General features: G+C 37.9%; 1 protein-coding gene across 3 annotated transcripts in view; it reads right to left on the bottom strand.

The window, feature by feature from the left end:
* The window catches only part of DGKH (diacylglycerol kinase eta), a 159,938-nt gene that overhangs the window by 72,621 nt on the left and 70,458 nt on the right, over positions 1-16,859 (bottom strand). For all 3 annotated transcript variants that reach the window (XM_045566816.1, XM_045566814.1, XM_045566815.1), the window contains 2 exons: positions 9,597-9,707; positions 7,410-7,490 (listed from right to left, as the gene is read on the bottom strand). In XM_045566816.1, the coding sequence (XP_045422772.1) occupies positions 7,410-7,490; positions 9,597-9,707 (192 nt within the window). The remainder of the gene's footprint in view (positions 1-7,409; positions 7,491-9,596; positions 9,708-16,859) is intronic.

Below are 16,859 nucleotides of genomic sequence, written 5' to 3'. Positions count from 1 at the left end.
TGAGGATGCAAGTATTTATGGGCATATTATATATAACCCAAGATCATGGGGGAAAATTAGGAAACTGTGTTCTCTGGGCTAAAACATGAAATGATACAAAGAAAAACTAGAGTTTACAAATATTCATTCATTCACCCAACAAGAACACATTCCTTCATTCATTCAACAAATATTTGTTGGCTTTCCCCTCTGTGCCAGGCACTGTGTTAGCCTTGGGGATTCAGTGGTGAAGAAGATATTGGCTGTGCCTTCAAGGAAATCTCAGTCTTCACCGTCTCCCCACACCCCCCTCTCACATACACACACCACATAAAGATTCTCCAAGTGCATTCTTGAAAGATGGTCAGTTAGCTCTTGCTGTGTGGTACAAGGAGACAGCATGTGTAAAGTGTCTAGCATAGAGCCCAGAAATCTCTAAATCCACTCCTCCTTGTCTGTCTCAACAAACACCAAGAAGTGAGGGGCCCAAATTCTGCACTAGCTGTGCACAGCTATCAGCCACCCAACCTTGAGAAATTCATTTCAGCATTTTAAACCTGAGTCTGTTCTGAGAGCTCTCTCCTTGAAGGCCCCTTCCAGTTCACAGGGAATGAGATGACTGAAGATTTCTAATAATGGGCAGAGCTATGACCTCACAAGGGGCCTGTTCTATCAGATGACTCAAGTTAGAAAGTTCTCTTTTACATTGAGCTGAAATTGTCCCTCCATGAATTCAACCACAGGTCTTTGTCCTACACACTTCAGGAACACAAAACCTATTTAAAGCTTCTCCTACATGAGAATTCTCCAAATATTAAAAAGACATCTGTCCCATTTTCCCAAGCCTTTAAAATAAAAAGTACCCTTAAATGCCAATCAATCCCATGATTCACAGACCTTTTTGTAATGTTTGTTACCTTTCTTTGTGAGCTCTTTAGTCAACATTTCTCTTTAAAATAAATATTCTAGATTTGCAGTCTGGCTGGCAAGTGCTTGCTATACACCCGGTAATGCAGCATAAGACTGATTGGCTTGTAGAAAAGACAACTGAACATGTAGTGACCAATTAGAGGAAAACTATCTGAACCACATTTATTTAAAACTCCCTAATAAAGAGGCAGGAGAGCAGAGTGGTCAAGAATACAGACCGAAGCCAGATGACAGAGATGGGTTCAGATTCTAGTTATTACATACATTAGATGTTAGCCTCTCTGTTGCAGATTCCTCATCTACCAAATGGGATCATAATAGTTCTTACCTTACAGGATTCATAAAACAAGTTGAATGGGTTATCAGATATAAAGCATTTAGAACAGGAACATAGTATAATAATAACAACAAATATTATCAAATAAGGTAAGCAATTTATTTGTCTCAGTGATTTATTTGTCTCAATTTATTGAGGTAATAATCTAAATATTTTGTGTGTGTGCATTCACCAGTGATATCAAAAAAACCAACTTTTAGTTACTTCCTTTGTAACTAAATATTGAAATATTAATGAATAAAAGTAAACTGACACTTTCTTAGGTTCAAAGGATGTGATATTCCTCTTAAGAGAGAGATGAACTGAACTATATTAACAGAGAGGAAGCTAGCAGGAAAATAAACAGTAAACATTATAGAAACAAATTCTTAAGAATTTTCCCTCCCTTGAAAACCCAGCCTGTTCATTTCAATTATACTATGAATGCACAATTTCTGGCATTTTACGTGCTGTAAGCATATGTTCTCTTTGTTTTTTGGTGTCTTTTTCCATTATACTTAGGAAGAATCATAATCTAATGCTAATCAATTTTTGGTCACATCTGCTGTGGCAAGTGACCCTTAAACTAAAGTCACCCTTTATTCTAGTGCTCATTTAGTTCTAAAAATAAGTGCTCCCAGAGGATGCCTGTGTTTTATCAACCAAGTAAGCCAGTGGGGCTGTGCAGTACCCATGAAATTTTGCACACACCTGCAGACCACTCACTGAAAACTTCAAGCGTGGTTTAATAAGCAAAATAAAGTACCTCTGTATTTCTTTCCACTTCAAACAAACAAAACACATTCTACTTTCTCCACAAACTTTCATAAGAGGTTTTAACAATGCCAGTACAATTTCTTTAAAGTAATGACTCATTTGTTTAAGGTTTAGCCTAATCTTCATTAAAATTTAAAGAAAACAGTCATTTGAACAGCACGCTTTAAAAGCCTCATACGCACCATGTGATTATGATGACTTTCAAATCATTTAAAAGCTCTTCTTTAGCAAATGACATTTACCTAACAAGGTGAGAGTATAATTTCATTCATTACCAAATGGTTGCTATTCCCAGTAATATTTATTATTAATAATATGAGATAAGAGTGGACATAAATCTTTGCTATACCTCTGAAAGACAGGGCCGATGGAATCTTTTATCAAGACAAAGTTCATCCATATTCCCCTTTAAAATTCCCCAACTTTTAGGAATTGGCAACATACTGCCACTTGTAAAGGAAATAGAGGGATGATAAACTCAGGAAAATAACAACCACTAACATTTATTAAACTGTATGTGCTCTTCACCGTGTTACCTATTTTAGTGTATTATCACATTTAATTTAATCCTTATAACCCTAAGAGGCAGGTACCGTTATTATCCTCAGATTGCAGGTGAGAAAACTGAGATTTAGAGCGGTAAACTAGTTTGTCCAAGGTCACATAACTAGATGTGCCTGAGCCAGGACCAAACCCAGGCTGTTTGACTTCAGAGTCTAAGCTCCTATCCTCTGCAATTTGGTAAATCAAAAAAACCTGGGGATATACATGTTCTGATTAATGAGACAGAGACAAAGAGAGGAGTGGGTGAGGGAAGAAAGAAGAGCAGAGGCAAAGACTGTCCAGATAGAGAGGATACTGTGTGATTGGAAAGAGCCTTGGATTAAACATCAGGATATCTGGGAGCCCCTTCCCAGGGTGGCACCTGTGTGACCAAGAGGAAATTAATTCTCTCTCCAGCCTAATAAAAGAACAACACATTCACATACAGCACAGGACTGTGTTAAAGATAAAAAGGTTAGTGTGACAATGAAACTCCAAAACAGCATACAGACATCAATAAGATAAAAAAGAAAATGAATAATTTTTAAAAATTAACAAAAGAAACATAGATTTAACAATCGTATAAAACGCTATGGTGGAACTTAAACTACAAATAAATTACTGAACATTAGCCTACAGGCTTATAAAATGACAATAAGGCTTTCAAGGATTGTCCTTTTCCATTCCCTGATCACATCACTGTCACCTAAAATCATAAAAAAAAATGTTTTCAACGTTAGCAGGTTTTGTTGTAGTTGGCTACTGCAGGAGACACTTGTAAAACCATAAACTCAAACCACAGTCAAAAATAAGCCCAATTTCAGGCAATTAAAAAGTGTGCGTATATATAAATATACACACATATACATATTTAATTTGTCATATCCATTTATTTAATATCATAAGACCAGGAGCAGAGAAATCTGCCCATGCTGTGCGACCGACAGAAACTGTGAGATAAATGGGCATTGTTTTAAGCCACTAACTTTGTGGTGGTTTGTTACCCAGCAATAGAAAACTAATACAATACCTGAGCCAATGTAGACAATGGAAAAACAAGACAGTTATTAACTATGGATAGGAGTGAGAGACTGTGCAAAAAAGGAAAAGAATCATACCGTATATAGGTTTTAAAACATGTCCCCTACTCCTTTGACACCACTGTCCTGATTGTCTATGTCCCTACTCCTTGAAGCTCGGTCGGCCGGCGTTAGTGACACGCACACACCAATCAAATGCAATGGAAGTGACGCTGAGGAGCTTCCCGGGGGAGGTCAGTTGCTGCCCTGGTCTCTATAATCCATTTTACCAGAGAGGTCGACATTGGGCTTTCAGGCAAAGTGCAGGTTTTCCATTTTTCAGTTACTATTTATATTGTACTTTCTCATTATATCATGCTTAGGAACTTCAAAGAGACCAGGGATGGATGTAATGAAGCAGAATTTGGCCATTCCTGGACCTTCCATCCATAACACTATTACTCGACACCATTAACCTCTGACATGAACTAGCCACAATGGCAGGGTCGGCAGCAGTCACAACGGTCGGAGACACGGAGGATTGCCAATTACTGGTTGAAAACATTCTCTCACTCCTTTTTACGCCCTGGAAAGTTCTACCAAATTCATGTGCTGTAGAACCCTAAGCAATCTGCCTAACTTCTTAGTCCCTACATTTCTAGTCCAAAAAATTTCAGAAATAACATTTGGTTGCATGAAGAAATTTCTTGAAAATATTTCAACAAAAAGTCTTCTCAAGCCTGAAATAAACTTTCATCTTATTAACTAAAATCAACAAGTGCACATGGATAAGGCACTACGAGGGAAAAAGATATGACAGTCCCTGTTCTCAAGGAGGTTATAATAAAAATAAGTACTTAACTAAGTATAATGCAGAATATGGTAAGTTCTATAAGAAAGATACAACAGGAGAGATCATGTGCCATTGAACAGCTGAGAAACAGTTGTACAAAGGATCTGAATAACCTTTCCAAACCCATGCTGTTCAGTTCCCTTTACTTTATCTACTCTGACACCTTGTCCTCACCTGAAATTACTCCATCCTTCAAATTTTAAACTTTGAAACCTTCTTTCAGACTAAACTCCTAAAGATTACGAAATCATAGCTGGATAAAAGGAATAAGTTCTAGCATTCCATAGCACCATAGGATGACGATAGTTAACATTAATATATGTTTTCAAATAGCTACAAGGACGATATTAATTAAATGTTTCCAACACAAAGAAATGATAAATGTTTAAGATGATGGATATGCTTATTACCCCCATCTGATCACTATACATTATCTGTATTGAAACATCACTATGTACCCCATAAAGATGTATGATTACATGTCAATTAAAAAATATTAAAAAAATAAATATCTGTTAGGGAGGAACTCTTATCTCCCCCTCCATAAAGCTCCATGGCAGGGAGAGAACTACTGTTCACTGCAGAGGGAAAGACAAGTGGCTGATCTCACTGGTAGGACTGGTGAGGCTCTTCCTACTCCACCCTAGTCCACCTTCACTCGCAAGAAAGAAGGAATAAGCATCATTTGGCCGTACACCTCCGACAATTTATCAGAAGCCCTGTGTTTAGTGGTTATTGGATTCCGTTCAGCCATTAACAAAGCTGTCCCTTACTCCTTATGTTTTATTCTCAAAAACCGAGACCTCAGAGGGGGAAGACAGATGAGTTACTGATCCCTCAAACATCCAGCAATCCCTTTATCTTTCTGTCCAATGTGCCCTACAACCATCAACGCTGGGTCAACTCATTTGTTTGTTCTCTACTCTCACTTAAAGAAAATGTCATAGGCACAGGAATTAAGGACATTACTGAACTTGATCTCTAATCTTTGGTAGACACTATTCACTACTTAGCAATCTTCTACAGGTCCCTATTCAGTTTCAATTCTCTTTTTCTACAGAAGCTACTCCAAACCATCCTAAACCTTTACTCATAGCAGATAACCCTGGCCTTCACTTTCACTGAGAAAATAGGAGTATGTGGATTTCAAACATATGAACCTCCTGGCCCCATCTGCTTCCTTAAGCTTTCTGTGTCCTGTTCAGTGCTGATCCCCTAATCTGCGCTCTGGTTCCTACCCCTTCAGCTTACTCAGCAGTCAGGCTCCATCAAGCATTCTCTCTCCTGAGTCTTCAACTTTGGTTTCTAATAATTCTTTCCTCTCTTCATATAAATATACTCAAAATCCGTTTTTAAAACAGCAAAAGAACAACAATGACAAAACCAAAACATTCTTCTGGCCTAAGTATTCTACTAGCTATATCTGTTCTCCTTCTTTTAACAGCCAACCTTTCAGAAAAAGTCATCTAGCTCTCTGCCTCTCACTTTGCACTCAGTACAGCCCCGAGCATGCCACCCGCTGAAACTACCCACATCGACAGGGCCAAATGAACTCCAAGTTATTCATAATACACTCAACAACCACTTTCCAATTCTTCTTTGACTGGACCTCTCCACAGTATATGGTGTTTAACAATTTCCATCGTGAAACTCCATTCCACTGGGGTTTTAAAACATCATCGCCCCCTGATTCTCCTTCTTTGCACTCACTCAGTCTTTATGGGTCGGACCTTGAATTTTAACATTTTCCTGGACCTTGAATTTTAACATTTTCCCAGGACTCTATTCTTGGCTTTCCTCTTCTCAAACTAAACTCTCCCTGGGGATGGGTGAGTGGGGGAGGAATATTTACACTATGAATTATCCCACATGTCCATAAATCAATAAAACCAAATCCAAGTTCATACGCTTCCTCGCCCAGCCCAGCCCCACCAGTGTGCACCTTTGCCATGGCACTGCTCTGTCCTCCCTGCCCTGGCACAACACACTACTGTCCTTAGTGGGGGCTTCCTAAAGAGGGGACTGGGAGTCTGAATGGGGTGACAACATAACTAGAGCAATGCATCTTAGAGGACCCAAGGAATATGTAGTTATAAAAAGTACCCCCACGTGAACTTCACTGAACTATACTGTGAATATCTTGAGGGAATACGAGATACATTGATCTCTGAATTTCATGTGACTGGCATAAGTGCCTGGCACATGGTGGAAACTCAATCCATACTTTGTGAATGAAAGAAGTAGGTAAAAAATGGGATATCTCAAATAAGCTTTGAAGGACTGATAGGGTTTCAACAGCTATAGATGGGGGAGGAATCACTCAAGTCGGAGAGAACAGGGAAACCACGGGTACAGACAGAACTGATAAACCGGTGGGGCATTTAAGGACAAATATTGTTGGGTGATACTAAAATACCGCGGCATGATCATGTAAGACTTGAAGACTGAGCTGGAGTTGCAATCTGCAGGCAATGTTGAACCAGGGAGGTCCTTTAAGCAATGTGATCTGTGATTGGAAAAGAAGAAACTGGAACAGAGGACCCCTCTTGAGCAGCTGCCAAATGAATTACCTAAGTGAGAAGAAACGAAGGCCTGAACTACAGCAAGTGCCCCAGCAACGGCAACTGGAGTGAAAGTAGAACAGATGGAGAAAATATTATTTTTAATACTGAAGATAAACTTTTTAAATATTTAAGAACAATGAAATTAATTGAAAGGTGGTGAAAATTTAAAGTACTAAAATTAAAAAAGTCTAAAAAGGAAAAAATATAATTTTTTTTAAGTACATTTAAGCCCAGGTTAACTGAGCCAAACAATCACAAATGGTATTGGGTGTTAGAATATGCAATGCACTTAGAGTTTCCTGTGTTGGGACGAGCTCCAACATGCACACGTTGACACACATTTGGTAACTGAACAGGGCATTCTGTACATGCTTCAGAAAGGTCTTTCTATAACTTTTGAGCAGGGAGTTAGCAGAATATAATCATACCGTGAAGCTGTTGTTAGCATTTTTTGTGCTTGCTTCAGCTACACTGGCATCTGAGAGGTCAACTTCATCAAATATCAGAGACTGTTAATGAAAAAAAAAAAACACAAATGCATTAGATGAAAACCTAACTCAATGCTCTTCAATATGACTTTACCATCAGTTCATGACTATGAAGCTATGTCAGGAATTAGGAATAGAAAATGAAAAAAAGTTAAGTTAGTGATGCTCTGCAATTTCTTCTTAGGAAGGATGAATAAAACCATAAAGTACAACTAATCCACAAATCCCAAATTGAAAAGGACTTTAAAGAACCCCCGGGCACACTGTTTCAATGCAAATGCTCTGTGCTCTCTGGAAGCATAACAGCTACCACTTATGCGGAGCCTGCTGAGTGTGTGACACACACATACACACACACACACACACACACACACACAATCTCTGAAGCTTGTAACAACTCTGCCAGGGAAGCATAGTAGTTCCCAGATTTGCTCAGTGAGAACTGAGAACCAATCCTGTCTGAGGTTATGATGAGTTACTGAACTTTCTGAACCTTATTTTCCTCATCTATAAATAAGTATTCAAAGGAGATGATGAATGTGCTCTGCAAGTAGAAGATGATGGGGTTTTTTTATACTCTTAAAAGTTGTTTTAACCAAAAAAGTTTCAGTGGTAAAAAACTCCATAGAAATGGAATGTTTTAAAACATACGAGGTAGCAATTAGGAAATTCTAGTAAATAAACGTATGTATGCTTCCACTTTCAGTCAGTCATTGTTCACACTCATTCAGGGTTCTTCCAGCAACGCAGGCATTACAGTGCACCTCTAGAACTGCAGAAAAAGGGCCCCCCCTTTTCTGATAGTTTCCACCCCACCCCAAGCTCTCCAGAGGGTTATGCAAGTCTACTTCAATTCAACCAATCTGACTATAAGACTTGTTCCTCGACTATAAGGAATTTACAGTCTAGCACAGGAGACGAAATAGATGCAACTAACTTGAAATGTAAGACAGACAATTATTATAAAAGTGAAAGAGAAGAGATATAATGATATACTATAGAAGCTCACAGAAGATTTCTCCAGCAGAAAACAACTGAACTCTTTCTCTTGTGAATGATAGAATCAGGACTATTGGAGGTGGAACTTAAAGAAAACAGGGAATTTCGTCAAGTGGAGATAAAGGAAAAGTCATTCTGGCGATGGTATGCATGGGCCAAAGCTGAAGGCTCAATGCTGTTTAGAGATAAATGTGAAAAATCAGGATGGAGCCAGATCAGGGACACGCTTGAACATAATGACTTATAAAATAAGATTATTTTATTTGGTTATTATTTCTATAGCTGCATAATTTAAGAATTAGGTTTGTTTATTTGTTTTTACCTCCTGGTGTATAACTCTACTAATTATATCAGGAACATTCATTTTTTAAAATGGAAATGAATAATTACACAACTGGCACAGGAGCAAGAAATCTTAATGTTTATATTTGAAGTAATACTAAAATATCAGTTTTAATAGAAGCTCATCATTACAAATTTTCTTCCAAAACTGCATTATTATTATTTGGTTGAACTGTTATTACATATAACAATTATTTTGTCTTGATTTTATTTCAATATGGTTTTTATTCTTCATTGCTAGCATACTGGAGTGATTATTTTGTGTCCGCTACTATGGAAGTACTTGATGTATATTACCTCCTGGAAGCTTTCTCTCAACAACACATGCTAACCACAGCTACTCTGCTGGAATGTGCTGGAAGTGGGATATGAGCTCCTGTCTGAACCCAGGCAGAGCATGAAGTCTTAGCAACTATAGAGACTCACTCTCGCTCATGGTCAAGGAAAGATTTATAAGGTAAAAAGTGGCAGAAAAGGGAGAAACCCAACATTTTGAGTTTATTACATCTCATAAGGCTACATTGAATTGGAAGGAGAAAGGAAAGAAAGAAAGAAAAAACTACACTAGAGCATTCCTAAAAGATTATCCTTAGGGACATGTCATGGGACTGACTTAAATAGAGACCTCCTTGGAATGGGGTCCAAGATGGATCACATTTATACTGAGTTCATACAAGAGCAGTAATGCTATAGTGAGCCTTTAAGGTAAAAACAGCTTAAACAATCAAAATTTTAAATCCACCCACAACTTCAAGTGCTTGGAAGTAGTGGATTCTCCTGAATTACCTTTGAGTCCTTTGCATAGTAGAGTGTACGGCCTCGAAGTTTGAAGTATCGCTTTTTCCACCTTTGGAAAGAACTGGTTTGCTTCAAGAGTTGTCCTTCTCTAATACTGGTCTGGAGAGAAACAGAAGCACAACAGTATGATTAAAATGAAATTCAAAACCAAATGAAATTCAGAATCGATGACACATGATCATTTACATTTTGAATAATACATCCCATGTCTTAAGAAAGAATAGTTTATTCTCATCACAGTTGAATTAAGGAGGCATGTGTACAAAGCTCCAAAGAACAAACGTGAATTTAACATGGTTCCCTGCCCTCAAAGAATTCACAAATAATACATGAGACACATGCACACACACTAATATTTGCAATACAGCATGAGGTGCACACTCACTCATGTATAGTAAGTATGGTGAAGGTGTAGTATAACGATTATGAAAGCACAAAGGCTCTGGAGCTAGAAACCTTGTGTTCACCTCCTGGCGCCATCACTTGGCAGCAGAATGATCTTAGGCAAGTTACTAAACTTCTTCATGCCTTTATTTATTTATCTGTAAAATGGGGATGACAATACAATAGGATATACCTTTTAGGGTTGTTGTGAGGAATAAATGAAAAACACATAAAGGACCTAGTGCACGGCACATAGTAAGTGCTCATTAAATGTTAGCTGTCATCAGCTATCAACTATTTATAACAAACATACATACAAAGTACTGTGCATGTTGGTCCAGAGAGGGAAGCATCAGCTTGCCTTAGAGGGAGTCAAAGAAGTTTTCCCAGAGAAGGGCCCAAGGCCGGTCGTGAAGGAATTTATCAGAATGACAAGAGATGGGAGAAGGACATCTTAGGTGTGTGCAAATGTGGAAAAGTTTAAAACAGCATGGATATTGGGGAAATCTTCAAAGAGCTTTCTGTTATAAATGCAGCAAAGGGTTTGCAAGGGGGAGTAGTGGAGATGTGGCTGGAAAAGGTAGGCAGGGGCTCTGTGGCTCTGGGCCAGGCCCTGTGTTACGTGCTTTACATATGCTAGTTCATTACATTGTCACCAACAAAATACTTTGAACCTCTCTGACCTCATTTTGTGTCTCTCCCTCTCTTGGCCCCTCCGGCAACAATGGCTGCTTTGCTCTTAAGTGGGCGTATCTGCTCCTGCCTTAATCCTGGCACTACCTCTCCTCCTGGACTGCTCTTCCCTCAGATGGCCACCTGGCTCACTCCTTCCCCTCCTTCATGTCTTGACCCTCTCAGCAAGACTCACCTCATTGACCGCCTGTTTAACGCTGCAACTTGTTCGTGTTGTCCATATTTTCCCCCAGCCTGATCTTATTACCCACCCCCACAAAGTACTTTCCACCTTCTAACATACGCTGTAATTTATTTATTTATTGTGTTCATTGTGCTACCCCTATTAGAACACAATGTCCCTGAGTTTGTTATATCTAATAGAGTTAAATTTAATGTTTCACTGTAATTGGAAGGAAAGAAGAAAGAAAGGAAAAGAGAAAGCAAACAGCACTAGAGCCTTCTAGATTGCTGTTAGGAGACATGTCACGAGACTGGCTCAAACAGACTCCCCTGGAATAGGAGATAGATCACATTTATACTGAATTTAATAAAAAGAATAATAATGCTATACTGAGCCTCCAAGACAAAAATAGCTTATAGGACCAAAATTTTAAATCATCCCCCTGGATTTGTGCACTGATTTGTGCAAGTGCCTAAATTGGAATGTTATCTGGTACATGTGCTACATGAACGAAAGGCAGATGCTTCTGAGATGGAACCCTGTCTGTTTGATTCTAGAGTTTCTTCCCAACTTTTACACCATAGTGCCTCTTATTATCAACAAGACATAAAATATTGAGAAAATTGTGTTGCCTCCAGGAAGGTAGTTAAGTGACATTAATGCTTAATTTCAATTTCAATAAGAAATTTACTCTCCAGCTTGCTCTAAGATTGTCCTCCAGGAATTGTTGTCAGATCAATTTAATGGTAACAAAATATTTCTGAAACTTCAGTACCAAAGAGCCAATTTAGAATCAGACAGACAGACTTCAAGCCAGGCTCCCGCGTACAATCACAGTGGGAACCTGGGCAAGTCATTCCAACTCTCTACACCCTAGTTTCCTCTCATTAAAAAAATGGCCCTAACACCAACTTCACAAGCTTGCTGCATCTAATTTAATTATAAGATAATGCCTGTAAAACACTTAGCACACTGTCTGGGTTAGAGAAAACATTCAATAAATGGGACAAAGTGTTATGATTATGATATCATTATGCTATTAAGTCCAGGGAGTATTTTCCAGGCATCAAATTATACGAGCTTCTTGGAAGAAGTAAATAAGCGCTCACAGGCCACTGTCGGGACAAATAACAGCTGGAGGAGAAGGAGAGTATCAAGAGATAAGGTGAGAGAAGACAAGAGCCAGCACATGTTGGCCACAGCGGGAAGTCTGCTTTTTATTCTAAGTGCAAAAAGCTAGTGAAATGTTTAAGGCAGGAAAGTGACAGGGGGAAAGTGACAGGTGAGAAAGAAAGCGGCGATTCTAATGGCAGTCACAGTAGAGAACTGCTGCCTTAGATTAAGGGTGGGGTCTAGCTGCACATTTAAACGAATTATAGCTGCCCGAGTCCACATGGAAGCAAGGTTAGAGAGGCCTCCCGAGGGGAAGCAGTGAGGAAGGCCAGGTGTCAGGAGAAAATCCTGCCCTTAATAAGCCTCATGTGGCAGCAGCAAAAAACACTGCCGGAGTGAAATTCCAGGCCCCATTTTGCACAACCTCTTAAGAAAAATAAGATAGAATGCGTGCATTCTACGGCTATGAAACTTCCCTCCCCGTGCCCTTTTTTTTTTTTTTTTTTTTTTTCGCTAACTAGGACTAATTTTTGTATAAAATAAATTTAAATGCACCACCATATGGTACCAGCTTAATACATAGGGACTAGGTTATCTTCTATCATCTCTCCCATCCCTGGGGTCCATGACTCAGGCAAGCACAAGTCAAACCCTATCACCACATACCCTGTTACGACCACCACTAATGTAGTAGGAATAAAAACATCCCCCAGTCCCATCCAAAAGCCTACTTATTTTTAGCAATATTGAATAAAATGGAATCCTAATACAAAAAGGAAATATTAATAACATGGACTAGCCATTCAAGATGACTTACATTCAATACCTCTACTTTTTTATTCCATAAACTATACTAAGGTTTTGCTTATAATGACTAAAATTAGGAAAACAGAAATAATGGTGTAAATTTCTAAATAATTCAATATGATTTACATTAATTGAGGCTGACAGTGTTGTATTAAATGCATATCAATATTAACTGCAGGTCAAAATTATCAGAAATTTTCAGATTTATTATATGAAATTTATACTAGAAAGATAAAAAATATCCATGTGTATGACCTAATAATTTGTATATTTTAAATGTTCATGTATCTTAAGAATTTATCCCTGAAAAAAAATCTGTTAACATCAAGTCAGAAATATAAGCCAAAAGGAAGCCATATTACAGAGAAAAATTTTTTTACAGCTTTGAGATATAATTACCATATCATAAATGGCACATATTTAACATGTGCAATTTGATTTGTTTTGACATAGGTATATGGTCATGAAACCACTGCCATCATGAAGATACTCAATTATATTCTCCACACCCAAACTTTCCTTATATACCATCGTAATCACTACCTGTCCCCACGCAACCACTGATCTGCTGCCAATCGTGATATTACTTTGTATTTTCTAGAATTTTATATAAATGGTATTATACAGTGCATACTTCTTTTAGTCTAGTTTCTTTCACTCAGCATAAGTATTTTGAGACTCATCCATTCTGTTGTGTATCGCAATACTATATTCCTGTTTATTGCTGAGTAGTATTCCATTGTATAGATACACCACAGTTTGTTTATCCATTCACCTATTGCTGGACATTTGGGCTGTTTCCCATTTTTAGCTGTTAAAATTGTGCTGCTGTAAACATTTGTCTATGTTTTCATGGACATATGCTTTCATTTCTCTTGAGTAAATACCTAGGACTGGCACAGCTGGGTCATCTGGTAGATGTATGTTTATCTTTTTAAGAAATTGCCAAACTTTTTTCCAAAATGTTGTGCCATTTTACATTTCTAACAGCAGTGCATAAAAGTTGCAGTTGCTCCACATCCTCACCAACACTCAGCCATTTGTTTTCATTGTAGCCATTCTAATCGGTGTATAGTAGTAGCTCATTGTGACTTTAATGTATATTTCCCTAATGACTACTGGGGCATTTCCTTGTGCTTATTTTCCATTTGCATATCTTCACTGGTGAACTGTCTATTCAAATATTTTGCCCATTTTTTAAATTGGGCTGTTTCTTTTCCCATTATTGCATCTTCAATGTCCTTTGTATATTCTGGATACAAGTTTTTTATCTCATAGGTGATTTGAAAATATTTCTTCCCTGTCTGTGATTTCTTTTTTCATTGTCTTAACAGTGTCCTTTTGAAGATCAGATCTTAATTTTGATGAAATCCTATTTATCAATTTTTTTCTTTTATGAATCATGTCCTATCTAAGAAATCTTTGTCTAACCCAAGATCACAAAGATTTTCTCCTATGCAGAAATATTATGTTTACAAGTATGACTATTAATCTCAGCAAAGAATCTAGTCATTCCAATTTTCAGTTGCTTTGTTAATTTCCTGTCTACACTGCCTTTTTTTTAAGAAAATATGAACAGGTATAATTATCTAAAATGCTTGTTTATAGCAGTTATTCCATAGATGTAGAGACTATTAAAGGAACATTATGAAATGTATAACTTTGAAGTTTATAACAAATACACATTTTGCATATCTGTAAAGAAGGACCTTCACGTCTGGGGAATTAGTGAGTCAATTTAGCTACTACATAACTAGGGAATAGACCACAGTTCTCTATGTTGGCTTTTTGCTAGCAAGCCACGAATGTACAAGCTAATTCAAATCTTTTGTCTTGTCTAAAGTTAGTCACATCTTTTTGTGAGGCTAAAAATTTTTATGGTCTTGAATCATACACATTTTTGAGTCAAATCAAAGAATATCTTTCAAAAATTACTTGGCTAAAGTAATTATAACTCTTAGTGTAAATTCCTACTTAACTCCAAAACATACCCACTCTTTGTTACAATCTCGGAAGGCAAAATTCCTCCCTTTTCATCTGTGTGGGGGGCATACCTTCTTGATTCATGTTTCAAAATATGTACATGAATCATATATAATAACATGATATGCTAAATAGCCTAATCTAAAAAGCCCTCCCAAGACCTGGAGAAAACATTAAGAATTAAAAACTTGCTGTCTGCTATGGTTCGAATGTCCCCTCCAAAACTATGTTGAAACGTCATCCCCAATGTGGCAGTATTGAGAAGTGGGCCTTTAAGAGGTGATTTTGGATCATGAGATCTCAGCCCTAATGAGTTAATAGATTAATGGGTTATCATGGGATAGGGACTGGTGGCTTTATAAGAACAGAAAGAGAGACCTGAGCTGGCATGTTAGCATATTCAGCCCCCTTGAGTCCCCACCAGGAAGAAGGCCTTCCCCAGATGCCCATCCATGGCCTTGGATGTGCCAGCCTCCAGAATTATAACACATTTTTTTCTTTATAAATTATTCAGCTCTATATGTCCTGTAACAAGCAAGAGAAAATGTACTAAGACACTGTCACTCTTTAAGTGGCAGAATGAGCTGCTAAATCTCGTGTGATGACATCACACAGCACTCATGCCCTCTCACTCTCCTACTTTCTGTCTTCTCCCACCCCTGAGAGTCTCCCTTCAGTCAACCAACCAACATATTATACAACTTCCACTAGAAATTACACAGTTTAGCTACAAAGAATTATCATATCTCTCATCAAGAATCTAACTGAGGAAGGGGAAGAAAATTTTCGTACTGTACCTCAGAAAGAAAAGTCTGACTTAGGAACATTTGAAACACAAATGGTTGTTACTAATGAAAAAGTCTTTTTTTTTTTTTTTTTAAGAAACGGAGTCTCTCTCTGTCACCCAGGTTGGAGTACAGTGGCACAATCATAGCTCACCTGCAACCTTGAACCCCTGGGCCCAAGTGATCCTCCTGCTTCAGCCTCCTAAGTAGCTGGGACTACAGGCAAACGCCACCACGCCTGCCCAAGACAGTACTTGGCTAATTGTATTAAGGGCTCCTCAGGGAGAGACCCCATGGCAGAGGTAAAGTGGAACCCCATGCATCACACATAGGACACCCACTAATGAGGCTCCAAGGGGAGGACACTCTGTGTCACAGAAACCTCAGTTCCAAGTTAGAACTAGGAGTACATCTTCCCATAGAAACCACACCATATATTTGCCTTAATGGTTAAGTCCCCAGGCTATTCTACCTTGTGTCTGAATCCCAAGGATACCATGAACCTAATACCTCTACAGGTGTCAGGAGCACACCTTCGTGCTAAGAGAAGACAGGTTCTGTCCTCTTTCTTATTGAATTCCTGACAGCAAAGGGCTCCCCTCTCCTCTTCTTTTGAACTGAATAACAGTGGGAAGGAATTAATCTTGATATAGCCACAGAAAAATGAACAGGAAGGTCACTGGTAAATTAGGAGTTCAATTTCAATTGAGGATCAGTTATACATGTCTTTTTGCCCCAGCCTGGATTATAAACTACTTTGGAGTCTGGGAGGCCTGCCTCATTTGCCTTTGTACCACCACTGGGAAGGTTCTGTAATATTTATATAAGTATAGTACATATCATCAACTTACAATGGGGTTACATCCCAATAAACTTATCATAAGTTGAAAATATCGTAAGTCAAAAATGCATTGAATACATCTAACCTATGAAACATCATAGCTTAACCTAGCCTATCTTTAACGTGCTCAGAATACTCACATTAGCCTATAATTAAACAAAATCATTTAATACAAAGTTTATTTTATTATAAAGTATTGAATGTCTCATGTAATTTATTAAATATTGTACTGAAAATGAAAAACAGAATGGTTGTACGGATACTCAAAGTATAGGTTCTACTGAATACATATTGCTTCACACCACTGTAAAGCCAAAAAATCAAAAGTTGAACCATCGTAAGTCAGGAAACATCAGTTATATATATATATATACTTTTATATATATATATTTTTTTACATAAGTAACATGTATATAATACTTTCATGGAAAAAATGTGGTCTAAGTTCCAAACAACCAATTCATAAACTACTTCTAAAACAA

Source organism: Lemur catta, chromosome 13 (assembly GCF_020740605.2).
Source record: "Lemur catta isolate mLemCat1 chromosome 13, mLemCat1.pri, whole genome shotgun sequence".
NCBI lineage: Eukaryota > Metazoa > Chordata > Mammalia > Primates > Lemuridae > Lemur > Lemur catta.
The sequence above is the reverse complement of the archived record's forward strand: the minus strand, read 5'-3'. Positions and strand labels throughout refer to the sequence as shown.